Source organism: Tachypleus tridentatus, chromosome 7, assembly GCF_004210375.1.
Source record: "Tachypleus tridentatus isolate NWPU-2018 chromosome 7, ASM421037v1, whole genome shotgun sequence".
NCBI lineage: Eukaryota > Metazoa > Arthropoda > Merostomata > Xiphosura > Limulidae > Tachypleus > Tachypleus tridentatus.
This window is the reverse complement of record NC_134831.1, coordinates 77536046-77555812: the sequence shown is the minus strand read 5'-3', so window position 1 is coordinate 77555812 and position 19767 is coordinate 77536046. Positions and strand designations below refer to the sequence as shown.

At 33.8% G+C, this 19767-nt stretch overlaps 1 protein-coding gene across 5 annotated transcripts in view; it reads right to left on the bottom strand.

Annotated features, from left to right (window-relative positions):
• LOC143256027 (A-type potassium channel modulatory protein DPP6-like) overlaps positions 1-19767 on the bottom strand; it is a 367278-nt gene that overhangs the window by 55952 nt on the left and 291559 nt on the right. For all 5 annotated transcript variants that reach the window (XM_076512601.1, XM_076512600.1, XM_076512603.1 and 2 more), the window contains 3 exons: positions 8187-8301; positions 5331-5429; positions 1931-2025 (listed from right to left, as the gene is read on the bottom strand). In XM_076512601.1, coding sequence (XP_076368716.1) covers positions 1931-2025; positions 5331-5429; positions 8187-8301 — 309 coding nt within the window. The remainder of the gene's footprint in view (positions 1-1930; positions 2026-5330; positions 5430-8186; positions 8302-19767) is intronic.

Genomic DNA, 19767 nt, shown 5'->3' with positions numbered 1-19767 from the left:
ATTTTCGTCTTATTTTCCTCTGCGACTTCAAACTTGGATGAAAAACTACATGAAACATCAACCAGGAATTAGATTTTGAATCTGTTACTGAATGTATAATTCAGCGTTGGTTCCAAAGGTTTCGACATGGAGATGAAAGTCTTGAAGACCACGAAGGTCGTAGAAGGAAGCCATCCTCAAATGAAAACATATTAAGGGAAGCAGTTGATGCAGTCCCTCGCACAACAGCACATGAGACTGAAGAAAAGTTAGGCACAAACAAATCAATCATTGCCAACCACCTGAGTGCCATTGGAAAAACGAAAAAGGTGGATAAGTGGTTTCCGCATGAAATGACTGAAGATCAACAAAATCAACATTATGAGACCTGTCAAGGTTGACGCTCCAAAAATCGAACGAATTGGGAATCGAGGTTCTGCCTCATCCACCTTATTCCCCAGACCTTTATCCTATATATTTTCATTTTCTTCAAGCACTTTGACAACTTTTCGAATAATAAACACTTTCAAAACCAGGCAGCTGCAGAAGAAGCTTTCAGGGAGTTAATTGACCATAGAAACTCTGATTTCTACAACAGGGACATAAACAGCATAGTTACACGTTGGCAAAAATGTGTTGAAGCAAATAGTACTTACTTTGACTAAAACATCTTTTAGAACACTGATTTACACTTTTCCAAAATGTGCAGTTCAAAAACGACATTTATTTCTGGACAAGTATTTTTATACTACCTCAGTATAAAAAAAATATTCCTTTCCTAAATCTGCGCTACAACGATACAGTGATGGGCCTTAGGAAAGTAAAATTACACAAATATCGGATAAAACTTTGCCATGGAATATCCATAAAAAGTTCACCGAATTTTAACAACTGTTAAATAGTAGTTACTTCCGCTGTGTTCAAGAATTGTACTTTTGTGAGTATCTGGCAGAAAGCTTAAAGTTCCTGTCACATTTTATTATATACTTTTACTTTCAAAATTAATTTAGAGTCCAGTGATTCATATACACGCATCTGGTTTAACTTTTTAAAGCAGAATTTAAATTGTCTTTATTGTGAACAAATTCATGGCTCCATTGCTTAAAGACTTTTCGTTTAGCTTCATTGGTGATCTTGGATTTTCACAATGAGTATATATGGGATTGAAGTCACGTGACATTTCACTTAACCTGGGGCACTTCTTTATTCAGCATTTTCTTCTACTTCATCTTACACACTTTAACTCACGTGGAAGGTCAACGTGGACTGATAAGATTTCTATTTTTATACTAAAGTATTTATCACTTGTCAGTCATACATCAACCCACACATGAGATCAAGTACCCTAGACTTTTTATCTTTAGTGTATTGTATTACGGTGTATTCTATATTTGTATCGTTATTCGTAAAATTTACCATTAAACATTTCTTCTGCATCTGCAATCTGTGTCTAGTACCTACGACTTTACTATCGTAACTCGTCGGAATGTGAACACCTAAACCCCAAATGATTTAGTTATTAATAGGCCTAACTTCTGTGCTTTGTTGATTATATGCGAAACACCACACCAGTAATTAAACATTTACATTTTACAGATTAATAAAGCATTGTTCCCGCCCGTAACTAACATTACTGATTTGTCTGAAGCAAACATTGGTTATTTATCTGTGGAGTATCCTGTAAAATCTGTGTCAGAAATCCTGCTCCCTTTCTAACAGTTTAAAATCTCTTTGTAGTTTAGCGTGTGTTTATATTATTCACATACAGTTAAATGTTAGTTATCGCTTTTATTTTATACTTTATATTTACAAAGAAAATTAAATACTTCATGAGAGTGAAAGGTCAAGTTATGCATCTTTTAAAAGATGCACATTATCAAGCATAATTAATTTTACTCTAAATCAATAAAATAAACAGTAGCTTCTAAAAGATAAACATGAAAACACTTACAAATGTTATATTGGACATTAGCACAGAGGAGTTCATACTTTCAGCGTTAAATAAAACCAAAGCTCCATTGGAATCACGGAAAATAAATTCTTTTTCTGAAAATCGAAAATGAACCAAGCATAAGGGAAACTGGAAATCAGTATTACATTTCAATTTAGAGTGTACGTTGCCTCTTTAATAAATACCTTAAGAGCATAAAAATTGACTTATATTACGACATCAAAACTGGTCTTTGAAAACTATAAATATTTTAAAAAATTTAAACTTTAATTTTTGTGTGTTGTATATTTCTGTATCTAATAAAAGACGTTATTTGTATTTTACCATTGCCATCTTCTGCACATCTACAACTAAGATTATATTTAAATTCAGTAAATTTCACAAAATTCTTTTTGTGTGTAATTGTTCTGAAGATTATTAACATTCATGTGAACAGGACGTGAATAGTCAGACAACTGATTTCTTCGAGTTAATACTTTTTGGCCACGATTCTTTGTTGTTGTTTTTCCTCTTGGGACGCTGATCATTCTCAATTGGAGTGGTGCTACAGAGATCTGTACAAGATAGTATAAGTTGGGAGTTAATCTCTGACCTGGATATCGAGGATTGTAGGATACTACATGAGGACTTTAGTCTGACTTTACAATGAACTAGCTTTGTTCTGTCTGTTGGATGTGACAACCAAAACAGCAAAACAAAATAAGAATAAAAATTGATAAAAGGTTGTGTTTTTTTTAAAGACGAAATGTAACACTTTTACATGGTGGGTGGCGCATGTGAAGTGCAATAAAACAAACATTGACACAAAACATCTCAGTTGCACATAATTAATGACATTTACTTTAAGTTGTATTTTTTATTTGCAAAATTTCAAGAATTTATTGTACGCGTTTCCTCATTCAATTTTATGGAGTAACATATACACCACACACTATCTCTCTCCCTACATAATTGTGTACACATGTATACATAAACATAAATACTTTACGCATTTACATACATATATATATATATATATATATATATATTCTTTACCTGTTTTATTATGGCATGAAGGATAAGTTTTACAAAAGAAATAGCTTTTTTTAAAAATTATCACGTACATGAATCCTTATTTTATATATTTACAACTAATCTGGTGAATCATACTTTTTATTTCTACTTTTAGAACAGTTAAAGTCCATTTTCGTGAGCTCTCGCTAAATATCCTTGTAACTGTATCAATCTGATGGTTTAAAAAACGTTTAACAAAATGTTCGTATTAAGTAAAATATGAGCTTTTAATTCGATATATTGAACTTAGCCTACAATTACGTGAAAATGTAAGCTTGCCTTACTTTTCCACGCGACATACTAACAGTTTTAACTTGTTTCCAAGTAAATATTACAAATGAGGTAGGGCTCCCTTCATATAAACCATGTATCAGATTAAATACTCTTTTCACGCCTACGTAAAGATAACATTCCTTCACTATGTGAATCTGAAACAAAAAGGCTTAGCTCCATGTTTTTCGCGAACTTGCAATATTAGAATTAATTCCTTTTTTTTTATTCCGAGCTCAGACAAAATTCAAATAATCTCTTTCTTAAAAGAAAATATTATATACACATTGCTCTGTTACAAATGTTCAGACAAGTAGCCACGTTTTTGGTACCTGTCTTCTGTACTGTACGTCATTTTCAAAGATGTGCTGTGTAAATTTCCATCTGTTCTTAGTTACAGGACGTGAATAGTGATTTTGTGCTTCTAAAGCTGTTAATCTTTACAAAATTTCGTGATAGCAAAAAGTATTTGACTACCTATCTTCCATAGGTCCGGATATGTAGTCACTTCTAAGATTGCTATATTCATTAAGAACACATTGGGCAGACACTAATGATGATGCCAGTTTACATGAAGGAACAACAGACGTAGTATTTTCATAAAGCAAACAAACATTGTATGGATCCATCAGAACTATTAACCACAATGTTTTCAAGTGTTAAATATCATTCACTAACCTCATTTTCGATATATCATGTGTGGTTCATCACTACACTTATTATTTAACGTATGGATTTTTAACACATCCTCTCTCAAATGGCAAGAAAGAACAAACGTTTAAATGTGAGTTGTCTAAGCAATTTAAACTCATTTTACCATCATGAGAAATAGTGAAACTAATACATTATTTTAACAAGAGAGGTCTGAAATGAGCTACTTAATGCGTGAAATTAGAAGTATACAAATTTAAGCATTAATTTTGAAATACATAATTTTCAAACACATGTTCATGTCTAACGTTACGGAACACATCTACAGCAGGTAAGGTATAAATTGGTTTTTATTTCTGCATCTACTAGTTATAAAGGAAAGTTTTGTTGTTGTTTTTTAATTTACGCAAAGCTTCATGAGTTTAGCAGTGTTAGACTAGAGGGAAGGCAACTATTCATCACCACCCACCGCCAACTTTTGGGCTACTCTCGATTCGAACCCGTGACCCTCTAATTACGAGTCCAGCACCCTAACCACCTGGTCATGCCGGACCCTTTGCCATGTTATGTCATTAACAGATTTAAACAAGAAAAATAATTATTCAACGTTTTGTACTATCAGCAACTGGCATTTTAAATTATGTGAATTACCATACCTACTCCACCCATAGCTGGTGTTTAACACTCAATTGTTTCACGTAGTAGACTTTTAAAACATTGAATTATGTTATAATCTACATTTATTAATAACTTCGCTATACTTCATTAGGCCCGGTATGGCTAGGTGGTTAGGGTGCTCGTCTCGTAATCTGAGGGTCGTGGGTTCGAATCTCCGTCACATCAAACATATTCGCCCTTTCAGCCGTGGGAGGGTTATAAGGTGACGTTTAATTCCACTATTCGTTGGTAAAAGAGCAGTCCAAGAGTTGGCAATGGGTGTTGAAGACCAGTTGCCTTACATTGCTAAATCAGGGACGGCTAGAGCAGATAGCCTTCGTGTAGCTTTGCGCGAAAATTCAAAAACCAAACAAGCCTCCACTAATATCAGAAACTTGCTTTTCATTAACTAATATCAGAAACCACTTGTATTTTTTAATAGGATTGTATGCCTTTTTTTCAATCACCAATAACGTAACCAAAAATAATTTTATGTGTTTGAATAATAGTAAAGCTTATAGTTAAAACATTCCACATAAAATGCCAAATACTTCACGTTTACACATGTATATTACAAATTTCTCACTAATCACTACTAATTCTGTTCGATTTTAGTTGTGCACAAAATTAAATCAAACTTTAAATTAACTATAACTTTCCTGATTTTTTAATTGTTTATTATTTGCTACAGATTTATAATAATCCTAAAGTAAAATAACGGTAGAAAGTGGTACTTGTCTTTGTGCCAGATCAAACCTTTCCGACTCACCTGTTAACCATGATCCATTAAATCTCCTTGGTGAGAAGCTCCCGTCGAAAACCTCTGCCAACTTGAGTCTTTCATTGTTGATTAGGGAGTCTTCGTCGCCTAAACCAATATACAGTCTTTAATACAGGAAATTACACTATACTATTTTAAGGTAATTCGGAGATTTTATACATCAGTAAAATCGCAATATTCGATACACATATTATAAATTTCACAGTTGCTTTCTGTATGAAATATGTTTTGAGTGTATTAACATTAAAAGAAAAACAGTTGCAACATGACATGTGTAACTTATTCATTACACTGTGTAACAATTTTTTTTTACTTCTTCTTCTATATGGGCAGAAAGTGTTATTTTCCAATTCCTTATGCCTAAGTAAATGGAAAATACCTCTTTTTCTCTTCAAACTTTGCTTTTGAGACCTGAGAGCGTATAACGAAAACATGATGGGAGACAATATTTGGGAGCTGATAAGTGAAAGTGATTTACATTATAGTCGGAAATCTCGAAAAACTACTCACTACTAAACATTTTGTTCATTTTTGTATAACTTTAGTATAAATACATGTAAATCTTGATCTATGTCGTTTTATTCAGACGTTATGTAAATGAAAGTGTGCAAATTTACCCGTTTTTATATAGAAAATAGGCTCATTTTTAAATTTTATTATCCAGCTCACAAAAGTAAAGTTTGAAGGGAATAATGACCAGTTTCTGTACAACATAAGCAATTAAGAAATAACACATACTATCCAGAAACAAAATTTGTGTTACATAGTGTTATCGTTATTGGCGTCTACAACTACTGCATAACATTCCTGCGCCTACTGCTAATTCACATTTCATATGTTATTAGAAAGGTGTACTACTATTATAGTATTTGTGTTTATTTATGTAATAAACAAATATTTTCATTTAATGTTCTGTCTTTTTAAACAATATTAAAGATAAGTTCATTTGTGTATGATATTTTGTTTAAAACTAAATTTTTCAATATTTTAAATATATCAGCAATAGAGTTTTAAAGTAATGGAAATATTTCTATCCATAGAAATTCGTGGTATGTTTTCACTCATTTGGTTTATTTTTTTTTATATCAGATCAAAGCCACATAGGGCTAAACTGCTGTGTCGTCCACATGCGATCGAATCCCAGATTTTAGCGTTGTTAAGTTCGTAGACCTGCCTCTTACCTACTGAGAGGCTATCTACCCACTGTTATTAAAAGTTGTTTAATGTGATTAGGTAAACGTATCGCCACAAAGGGTGTGCCTAGTACATACTTTGTCACAGCGAGACTAATACAGAGAGTTGAGTAAGTTGTGTTAAAACAATTTTGGATTCTTACCACGTCATTATTGACGATAACAGCCACGCAATGTATTTTCCATTGCAAAAGGCTTCATCGTGAGGTTGTCACGTTCAAAGCATACTACTCTTCCCTGCATTTTGTTTCATTTATCCATGTATTGCACAAGGACACTGAATTTCCAGTGCCAATTCAATAGTCTTATCTCACAGAAAACCACATGTCCTGCATCAGTGATATAACCAGCGTGTTTTCGTATATAACATGGATACCAGTCACATTCTCCAGCTGCTTGAGGTATTCGACGGTTGAACGAGGTGCGTGACTGAAAGCCTTATATTCGTTAACCAATACCTTGTTGGCCTCGTTTTCAGAAAATATCTATCTTTATTGTGTTGGAAACATTTGCCTGGGATGCGTGTACAGCTTCAGCAACTGACTTGTGTGTTTTGGGGTTCACATCTGATACTATACGCCAAACTTTGTTCATCAAAGCTGGAGTATGACTTGTTGCAGTTCTATTTCTGGAAATTTCTAGTGCCCCAAGTGCATTGATATTGCTTTATTTTCAATGTCATAAAGTACAACAAATTCTCCTAATGTTGGAAATTCTGAGTTCCTGATCTGAATATTTATTTTCGATCTGAGTGCATAAATAGGGGCGTTGTATATATTTACAGAAACAATACATTTTCTGTGGTATCACACTAGCTGCCAAATGCTAAATAATATCACAATGTAGTTCTGATACATGCAATTCTACTGCAAATTTATATCTACCGTAGATGGCACGCGACTTGGTGATATGCACATTTAAAATCGTTTAACATAACGTACCCTATCTCGTACGACTTGTGTTTGTTTCCAAGTAAGCTAAAACGTAAATGTATTAATTGTGTTATACCAAACTATTAGAAAAAAACAACACAATTTAATCTATTTCCACAAAATACGCTTTAGATAACTTTAGATAATTCTAAAGTATTTTTTAAAAATAAATTATTTTTACGTTACGTACAATATTTATTTCATTTCACCATAATGTGCAAAAGCTCGAGAGAATCAGCGGTTTTGAAGAACATCTCAAATACTTAATTATCAGTGTTAATTGTATATCTCTTTGTTATAATACGACTTGTTTCAAACTGCACATTTCCGAGCAACCACTTAATCATAAACGTTTGAAAATAAAACAAAAATCTGTTATTAATAAAGTTAAATAGTTTGAGGTCATACAATTACAAAGTAATAGCTAGGGTTAACGTTTGTTTGGAATTAATCACAAATCTACACACTTTGCTATCAGTGCTATGCCCATCACTGGTATCGAAACCCGGATTTTAGCCGTGTAATTAACCGAACAAACTGCTGTGCCATTAGGTGGGTAAAGTTAATGAAGAAATGAAAAAGAAAATTGTTCATCAGATTGTCAAGCATGCATACTTCTAAATTCTTGTTTTCCCACAGCAGAAGTTCCCTAGTTAATTAATTAATATCTTATTCAAATAAAGGTGAGATTTGCAACAAAAATAAAATAAAACACTCACCAGGTGTAAGAAGAACAACAGCTGTCACTATCAAAGCACACACTATTAGTATAACAAGAAGAGCAATTCCGATGCCTCGCCAGTTTCGTTCATCTTGTCCAGAAGACACGAGTTCCTACAGAATTAAAACAGCATTAAACATACCAATGATATTATATTTTCTTATTATTTTTTCTGCTTAAGAGGTTGATGTTTTTATACGTCTCGACATCAAAATCAATGCACAGTTTGACGTGTCACACAAATCGTATTTCTCTCAGCAGTACTCTGATGTTCATAGATTCGATTAAAGAAAAACTTATTCTCTGTAATTCGCTAGTGTCAATGAGTTCAGTTAAATACAAAACCATTTACGCTACGGCTGTGTGGAATACTAAGTACACAGTCGAAAGAAAGAATTCGTACACTTCAACGCTCATGCAGTGCGTTGTATATCTATATACGTCTTTTTGTGAACAAGTCACGTAGGATCAACAATTTATTCGGCAGTTTGTTGGTCGTCGCTATATATGCAAGTATATTGTTGTAAGTCATGGTTTTAACGCTTTAATTCAAATATTAGCTAGAGGGAGCTGTATGTCTTAACAACGACGTAAACATGAGAAGGTTTTTAATAAGATAGGCCTAGAACATTTATGGATACGATGCAAAGTATCTTGTACATTTGAAGCTAGATTATAAATACGAGCTAATTGTGGCTGGCAATTTTTTTAAGGTAAAGTTAAATCAGTTAGTATCATTTGGTGAATTATTTTAATTTCCGTTTGCTGTCTCGCATATTGAGTTGCGTTGTACAAGTAAGTTGACCACTTTTACGTTAGTCAAGCCAAGACAGCATACGAGCGCAAAAGCTTGTACAAATATTAAGGAAAGAAATAATGTGATTTGTTCTCATAACGTGAACTAAACGTTGAATTATTTTCACTATATAAAGAACCCGCCAATGAAAACCAAGGTTACAACAATATAAGTATTCAAAATAAACCCCTGATATTTCCTCATAGATTTTAAACATTCGATGGTTATCTTAAAAATAATGATTTCAATGTTTACGTTGCCGACACTGATGAATAAATAATAAGACATTTTGTTAATCTAAATTTATAAATTCTGTACTGAATGTTAATCAGTTTAATGTTAAGTTCTCCCTACTTCAGCGAAAACTAAAGTTCATTAAATATGCTCAGGTAAGTGGTCCTTCTAATTATATATCTTAACTAAATTTATCCATTCATTTTTATAACGTTAATCATCTGTAATTTGGGATGCAGTTTAACTTAAAAAACGTTCATCCGCATTAATGTTTAACCGATTTTCTTAACATAATTTGCATACAGTGGAGTAAAAAATCTTAAGTAATAAAAAATGACAAAACTTACACAATTTTAGATTCGTGTATATACATGGAGATAGTATAAGATTAAAAACGCTTAGCCCTGACGACTAATTACACTTGATGACAACTTTCATTAAGATCTTGTATTTGCTTTAGTTTGCTTAAAATGCGTACAAAATATTAAGGGTCTTCCCTTTGATTTATACTGTTATTCTCCACACTGTAACACGTAACACGAATTCAATATATTGGAATTTTTATTGTAATAATTTTGAAATAAAATGATTGGCACTTTTATAATTAACCATAGTATATTTATTCAACAAACTTCTACATTTTGTTTTTTTCATTTCGAAACTTCAGTGGTTAAAAATATTAATAAAAATATTTTTAATGACTGTCTTTTAAAAGTTACGATAGCAACAAATATCATTTCACTGTTAATCACAATTACATAGGGTTTATTTTTAGGTGAGGAAAAACCGCTAGGCCAATAAAACTATCACAAAATAAGTTTGGCCAGGTGGGTTAAGCTCCTAATCGCGGGCTCGAAACCCCTCACACCAAACATGCTCGCCCTTTCACCTGTACAGGCATTATAACGTGAGGATCAATCCCACTATTCGTTGGTAAAAGAGTAGCCCAAGAGTTGGCGGTGGGTGGTGATGACTAGCTGCCTTCCCTCTAGTCTTACACTGCTAAATTAGGGACGGCTAGCGCAGATAGCCCTCGTGTAGCTTTGCGCGAAATTCCAAAAACAAGCAAACACAAAAAATAAGTCCACAACACTCGTAGTTAAATGAAATATTTCAACAATACTTTAAACGTTGAGCACTTTTTAAAGATAAAATCACACGAATTCACTTTTCATTACCTTTGTACATTTTTGCTGAAACGTAAAGACGCCATTGATGACGTTGTATGTTACGTATTCGAATAATCAATTCAATGTGCGCGTGTATTTGAAGGCTTCGTGGATTTTGATTCCATACTTGAAATTAAATCTGATTCCTAAACAAGTGAAGCAGGGGGAAAACTTTAAATTCTGCTAGTATGAGATGTGCTACTTTGCCTTCTTTTATGCCACTAGAGATGAAAATGTACACTTTTTCTGTTTTCTCTTAATCATTTCAAGTGAGCGTGATTTTTAGTAAGATCGATTACAAGCTCGCTAGTTCATATCACACACACACACACACACACACACACACACACATATATATATATATAAGCATGAACCATGTAATTAAATGTCGCATCATTTCTGTTTCCTATGTAAATGAAATATTTCTGGAAGTCTCATCAGGTGTGTCAACTTTAACCTTTTACTAAGTTGATAATACGTTTTAATATAACTTTCTACATTCTATTCACTTGAACCGCCAGTTATTCTAAGTTGGCCACTATTATCTGGGTTGCTAAACTTTAATCACATATTATCATAACTATTTTATTTTAAGAATAACGCGGCTGATAAAACGAAACTAAAAAGAAAGAAAGGCTCGCGTTTTTGTAACGGAATAAAACAAACAGATCAAGGCCAGCTATAGAATTCCAACTGTGCTTTTTAATCTTTTCCACTATACAACATGACGGAATTGTAGTGTTCTGTAACCAGAAAGAAATGAAGAAAAAATAAATATAAACGTAGAAACGTAGCTAATCGATTACCCACCTTGGATGTCTAAGGAAACAGAGCGACTGTTTGCACCGATCGATCAATATCTCCTGGGTATGAGCAATGCTACACTGATGTGTTAGTAAAGGCCTCATAACGGTTTTTTAGGGCATGTCTATCTATCAGAATGTGTAGAAATAAACTTTCTTGGTTATTACAATACTAGTAATGTTTTCACTTGTAGAGTATGGAAGAATTTGGTTTGGGTTCGATTGGGAAAAACATTTTTACGCTCTATGAAGTTTGTAGTCAGTACACTGTTAAAACACGCAGAATAACTAACGTACATTTCGTTACATTTTAATAGCCAATACTATTCATTGCTAGATCACCCTGTCTTGTGTTATATCTTCACGTATATAATAACATTATTAATTGATTCACAATTTATTAAATCATCATGGTATTCACACCCTCTAGTAGTACAGATGTAGGTTTGTCTGCAGTCGTTTAACTTACCAAACCGATAGGACGAATCGAATGCTGTTAGGATAACAAGACAGTTATTAAATAGTTGTTTCTTGCATCTTAGACTAGAATCACCTAGATGTCATAGGTCAAAAACTTTAAGATTAATACATAGTTAACATTGGTAAGGAACCTTAAGATGGTTAGCATTGGTGAAATTCTATTGTAATTTGTATTTATGGTGAAACCACTAAGACTACCGTCGTCTGTGAACTATTAACCAGAGGGAAGGCAGCCAGTTAATAACACTCTACTTAAAGTACTAACTCACACTCTTATAACACACCCACATATTAAAGTGCAGGTATTACTTGTGGGATCGCACTGATCTGAACCCTGCTACTGAAATTTATAGCTTTAACACACGGCCAACCTGCACCCCAAACGTCAACGAACATGAAGAAACATAAAGTCGTTTTTGTTTGCTTTGAATTTCACGAAAAGCTACACGAGCGCTATCTGTGCTAGCCGTCCCTAATTTAGCAATGTAAAAGTAAAGGGAAGCCCCCCCATGGCTGAAAGGGCGAGCATGTTTGGTGTAACGGGGATTCGAACCTGCGACCCTCAGATTACGAGTCGAGTGCCTTAACCATCTGGCCATGCCGGGCCTGAAGTCGTTTTTGATAGACATTTCTATATTAGGTGACAAAATGAATCTTTTAAACATCGATTACATAAAACGTCAAGTTTTGATAATTATATAAATGCTATATGGAAAGTTATATATCAGTGAAGGTGTGTACGAGTGCATCTGTCGTGATTGGGTTCGGCGTGACATGTGAACGCTGAAGTTTATTACCAGATGATTGGGTTCGGCGTGACATGTGAACGCTGAAGTTTATTACCAGATGAAAGATTTATGATATCGACAGGAAAAGCTGCAAGTATCAGATAAGTATTAAGTTCCCCACAACACAATGTTCAAAGAAAACGCTTTTAGAACAATAAAAAGGACATCAACATAGGAAAGGCTAGATTGCAAGTTTAGAAAAAAATAAATGGATATTTTATTTCTTGCACAAATTCGTAGTGGTGTATTCCTAACACTCAAAATCGCATATAGGTCCCCCGATAGATCCACGGTACATTATGGAATCATCATGCAGAAATTTGAGGGTCGGTTTCTCGAGGTGGAGAAATTGCCAAGAACACAGAGAGTAGCTTTGAACTAAAAACAGCCAACAATGCTACCACCCATTTACAGTCTCGACTTCTTTATTTGTTGTTGAAGTTTCGTGCAAAGTTACTCGACGGTTATCTGCAAATTTTAAGGTGCAAATATTAGAGAAGGACGTATATTTAGCATTACCCGTTGCCAACTGTTGAGTTACTCTTAACGAACAGTGGGATTTAGCTGTCACTCTTATAATGCACACGCGGCTCCGAAGTACAACAAAGGAGCACCAATTACAAAACTTTGGATCCACAATCTGGGACGCTAAAGCCCTCGGTCTGGTTTCTTCGTTCAAACTACTGGAGATTGTGGCTGCTGGAACAGAAGGAAAAGCAGCGAAAATAGAAAAAGATTCTGATTATATCAAACTTTCAGCGAGAAGAATCCTAGTGCAGTAACCTACAATCCTACATTTCCTATTCTCATCGTATAATGAAAGCTTATTAAACACCTGCAGGAAAATGAATAGTTAAAAAACAACTAAAATTTCCTCAATTTACCTCTTATCATACTTATGGGAGATTTTAATGCCAGATTTCCACCATTCCTCATCTTAAGCCTTTTCTAAGCCTAAATTTTAGAGAGCAGTTAACAATTAATAATGAATTTGAGCGTCTAACATAGTTTTAATTCACATAATCACCTCTTTAGACTATACAATTAATGCATAACATTTACAGACACACAAAAGGAAGGTTTATTAACACAGATTCCAGCAGTAGGTAAAAGTAATTGAAGCACAGAACAAACGCAACAAATTCTAAAGTAAACTGGACCTTTGGACAAACTATATCAAACTCAATTGATGACAGCAATGAAATACAAGGAACTGAAAACTGTCAAACCGAACGATGTCGTTTACTTAGCTTGTAATTTCACACAAAGCTCCTAGTGGGTTATCTGCGCTAGTCGTCCATATATTAGAAGTGATAGTTTCTAGTTATTTTTTGTCAATTGTAGCTTTACATAGATGTATAAATTTCTGAACATGTTGGTAAGTGCTTATAGGATCAGTGCTACAGAACTGGCTCCTGGCAGACCTCAGGTAGCTACGAGTTAAGTTAGGGCTAAACTTTACTGTACTTAATACTATTAATAAATAAATTTATAATATTATACTACAAACTTACGTTAGACTTTAAAACTTTGAGAAGCATATATATATTGTACAAATCGCCTGCTAAAATATATTTAAATTCGATGGAATTCATTGCATGTGCATTTACATTTAGACATTATGGTGCGCGCGCATTTGCAGGACAGATAAAAAACTGAATATCGTTGCAATAGATTGTGAACATTTTTCGTGAGGTGTATTTTAATAGAGAAATTCTTCATAACATGATATTACCATTAATACATGTAATAATAAAAAATCGGATTTCAATACCCATGGGACAGTACAGATAACAGTGTGTGGTTTTGGTCATCAAATTAAATCAACAAACAAAAACAACATAAGATTATTTCATGGAATTCTAAGATGCAAAACATATCCAAAATGCTGAAAATATAAACATATTAATACCAAGTAAAACTCAGAATTAAGAGAACTTATAGTAAAGTAAGAACTGATAACACTGAGACACTGTTGTTTTTTTGTGTGTTCGCGACATCCAAAAACCGTTGTTCTTGGCAAGTTTTGTATTACGTCCTCACTCTTCCATTTGACAGTAGCTGTTGCTTGCTGTGACTAAATAATAAATATTAAAAAAAGTTTCAGGTGTTTTTCTTGGCTGCCAACCAACATCTGTCGCCAAATCTGGAAGGGAGGGTAATTAGGGGATGAGATCCTTATGTGATGTGATGTGATACACTCTTTGAAGGTGTCAAATTTCAGTGCGACACACTTCACTTCTAATTGTTATGTTTCTTTCTTTTTTTTTCTCTGCCTTTTTGAAGTAAAACAAAACAGACAGTTTCATTGCTTCACATTCATACTGACAGTGGTAACAGCGCGTAATATGTAACATCCCACAAGTGTCAAACACGTATATTGTTATACTACATCCTGAAACGGTGAGAGCACATAATTAACATTTATGGTGTTATATTCCACCACACAACAGTAACATTACTACCTGCTAAATGTGTGGTATTATATTACAGGTAAACATCTCACCGACAATAACTAGAAGAACAAGATTTGGAAATATTTATGTGCCTCAACCATAAATTTAGAAATACGCCTGTTTAAGTAACTATTACTACTACAGAATTAGAAACCATAATTAGATATGTAAATATACCAGTGAAAACAGTTAATATAACAACGTTTGAAACAACTGGTCTATCTCAGCTGTTGCATCCTCTAAACTAAATTAAAATAAATAAATAATCTTAAAGATAGCCATTATCATTCACATACTCTAAGTGTTTCCTAAACTCACTTAAATTTACTGTCTCTACAATATTTGAAGGCAACCCATTCCAAAACAACAACACCATGTTAGAAAACTAAAACTGTTTTAGCTGAAGATGATTCTTACTCTACCAACACTTATTTTTATTTATTTCGCGCAAAGCTACATGACGGCTATCTCCGCTAGCCATCTCTAATTTAGCAATGTAAGACTAGAGAGAAGGCAGCTAGTCATCACATCACCACCCACCGCCAACTCTTGGGCTATTCTTTTACCAACGAATAGTGGGATTGACTGTAACATTATAACGTCCCCACGGCTGAAAGGGCAAGCACATCTGGTGCGATGGGGATTTGAACCCGCAACCCTCGGATTACGAGTCGAACGCCTTAACTCACCTGGTCTTGCCGAGCCTACCAACAATTATACTTGTGTCCTCTAGTTCAGTGGTTCTCACTGTTAAATATGAAAGATTATGCACTAACACTATAAATTCCACTTACAATAACAAACACCTCAATCAGGTGCCCCTAACCCTTCTTTTTTATCAGATAAAACAATTTGGAAGATTAACTTCTTCTATATGACAACGTCCTACATCCAATCACCGTTTTAGTAATCGTTCTCTGAATCCGTTCCAACAATACAATGTCTTTCCCAAGGTAAGGAGCCCAAGACTGAATACAATATTATAAATGTGGCCTAACCAGTGACCTGTACAATGAAATTATAGCTTACAGATTGTGCATATAGTGGCGACATTTCGGTTTACATGACAAAGTATATGGTTAACTATTACCTGTATTCTGTGTAAGTATACATGCCTCAGTGACTACTTACGCGACGTGAATAAAAATGGCTGTCAGATATGCAGTTGTCTCAGTAATTACTGTTATAAGGGTGGATGCTGACTACCTTTACACCTACCCGAGCAACTCGTAGTTAAATGTAGGGCTCAGAGACTGAATACAAAATCCAGTACAATTCACGAGAACAATACTCATAACACCCATATAATAATTAACTACTAACGCAAGTTTGTTTGACGTTTCCACATATATTAAATATAAGGTGTTGTGATAAATCGTCATATTAAATCGGTTTCGCGTCTTTGAAGTACACTTTCAGCCATGTGTAAAATCACAAATTACAATGCACAACAAAGTTTTTGCTTCTTGAACACTGTTGGGTGTTCCTTATAGATTTTTGGCTGCTGATCACGAAAATCACATCCAAATTTGCCCATCACGTACCGTTTCATCGAAATCTTCAGTTTTGTCAGGACATTGCTACAATGGAAAAACGATATCAGAACAACTGGAATCTGTCAATGCTTGCTGACTACTGTTGGACACTGCAACGTGATGCACCGGACATTGAATACAAACGAAAATCAGGAGCAAAACACTTTTAATTATGTTGAACTTGATATTAGCGCATTATAAACATAAACGCAATTAAATACGTTATTGCCGGTAAACAGTTAACTGTCTATTTCTCAGAGTTCCTACATGATGAAGCAAAACCTAAACTATATTTGTGCACATCCATAAGGTACCTGTCACAATCAGCAAAAACTTTTCAAAAAGTAAATTTTTTCAAAAAATTGTTCTGCAGTGTAATGAATAAATGCTAGAAACGTTAAAGTGAAGACTCAATACAATAATAAAATCAAAGGTTACAACACCGTCACGTATAATGTAAAACGACAAAAAAAAACATTAAATAAGTTACAGTGAAATGAATATCAAAAGTATTTGAAAGATGCAAAGCAAAACAAACCTTTATAACTTCCTTAGAACTGTTACTGTTGAACGTGTGTAAGAAAAACAAGAAAACTGAAAGATCACAAAAGCCATACGACCTTCTCACGAGCATTCAGATACCCCTTTAGAGCGAGTTTATATAGAGGCATTAATGAAAGCTTTAGAACCTATTATAAGAGCTTGGAAAACGTCTATTTTTTTATTGTTATTATAGGGTCTAAAAGAACCAGCTGTAAAATAAGATTATTTTAAAAAGCCAAAATAACGAATTAAGTAGTTATTAAAATGGGATCTCGCGGGAATTGAACATAAACCAGAGTTCCTGGAATAATATCTATGTTAAATCAAAATGATCTGTTTAATCAAAATAAAGTTAATCACTTCTAGTAGATGATAATATATATATATTTTTGCACTACAGAGAATTTCTGAATTCTCATAAAAAACATATACATTTGTAACTATAGTATGTCCTACAATCTGTTCACTTGTGTACATTGCAAGATGAAGTTGTGTTGAACCATTTGTTTCTTACGTCAACGGGACGCGAATCATGACCCTTTGGATCAACAGACTAACCGCGAAGCCACGCCCGGCCCACAAGAAATAAGAATATGACATAATTATATATTATTAAAACAAAATTTCCAGATACAAGAAAAATTTACTTATTTTTTTCAGTCTCTCCATTTAAGCGTAGTAAGTGGTTAATTATTTTATATCTTGTAATTACCTCTTTCGTTTATAAGTGTCACTCTGCATATCAGTCTGGCTGACGGTTGAAAGGGTACTCGTAATTATAAGTCAGTATTATCGGTTTAAGTCTTTCAGCGACACGATTTGTTAGTCCATTTTCGTGTAAAACAGTATAATATATTATATACGTAAATTGAAGTTTAGGAAATATATTTAAAACTTTCAAAATAGACCTAATCGTCAAACTTAAAAACAATTGAGATTTGGTTAGCGCTCAAATCAACTTTGTAGTTTTTTTTTTTTGTTTTTTACAAGCTTGTACTATACAAAATTAAATCCGGTTCTTCCAGCTTTTACCCGTTTTTGGTTTTTAAACGCTATGTGCGAAGACACCGAGAAAAATCAGAATTGCCGCCTAGTGGCATGGCGGTATTTCTGCAGACTTACACCACTCAAAACTGGTTTTCGATACCCACGGTGGCAGAACACAGATAGCCCAGTTTGTAGCTTTTTACTTAACTACAAAACAAACAAACAAACCAAAATTACTTCATTATTTTCGTAAACATTTTCCAATTTAAGAAACAGTAACTTGGTAATATTCATTTAATGAACATTTCCCACTATAAGAAACAGGTTAACTATATGACATTGTTAAAAATATTTACCAGTGTAATAGGAAAGCTAACTTAGTAACATTTGTTTAGTAAATACCTTTTCAAAACCAGGTTAGTTTGGCGACATTCAGCTAGCGTACATTTCCCAATTTAATAAGGAGATTAATTTGATGACATTCAGCTGGAGTACAACCAGTTTAAGAATGAGGTTAATTTGATATTTTCCACACAGAGCGCGACATTTCAAAACACCAATGTATGTAATATTTTTCGAATCTAAATTTCCCTGATAAACCCATTGTTATTGAACTGTTCAGAAACATTTTAATAATCCGCAGAAGTAAGATGTAAGTGCTTCTGTGAAACTTAGTAAGTAATTGGATGTTATACAAAAAAAAATCCACTGTAGTAAAAAAGATCCTGCTGTTAGTCCAACTAGGTGAAAATGAAAACTTACGTTTCGTGATTTTGGTTACTTCTACTTTTAGTTAAGTGTTCAAAATTTCACATCAAGTACTCCTTGTCTGTTTTAATTTTCAGTGAGAAATTCATCACTGAGTGTTCAGGGGTAGTTACAGTTTTGTTTTAAAACACGCATGTAACTCACGACGCAAGAATGTTTGAAAATACATTTATCGATTCCCTAGTCGTTATCCAACAGGAGTCGCTTTCTTGATTACAGATGAAAATATATTTTGTCTTTAAGATTTGATATGCAAAATTTAGCCAACGTTTCGGATTATTTAAACAAATCTGTCAAAACAGTGTTGTTGGAGTTTCCAAACTTCAACTATGAAAAGATATTTCAAGCAAACATTTGGAAACAGCCAATTTCTACTTGTTTATCAATAAACCATATCTGAATGGACTATTCTTTATATATATATATATATCTTACACCTTGTTCAGAAGTGATTTAGGTTGTTTAAAAATCGGTTAGAACTAGTTTGTTAAAATGGAGTAAATATGCAGAAGGAAAGCGGGAAACTGAAGTTAAAATATCATGAGCCGGGTGACGGAACAACTGGCTGTTCTAACCCTACCAAACTATACAACTGGATTAGCTACAATCTTGGCAAACAAGTACAGGTTACAGCGTGTGCCAACTCGAGAAATATTTTATCGCGAAGATACACAGTCACAAAACAAATTACTCCGCGATGAAAAATAATCTCAAATTTAATCTGGATATCTCGGCTGGCGAAGGGTAAGGACTGATTGAAGAGGCAGTCTATTCTCAACACGAACACATACACAAGCCTTATTGTTACTTAAAATAGACATACGAGTAGTACAGAAATATCTTCATGGTATACACATGCGCAATGAAGTTGAACAATATGTTTACCGAAGATTACCTTCTAGAGCCAGCCGATGGGCATGCAAAATTACATAATTTGTAATGCGTAAATCTGAGAGAAGTAATAAACCAAGACGAAAGCTGCATGACGTTATACAACAACAATAAAAAAAAAAAGTGTGT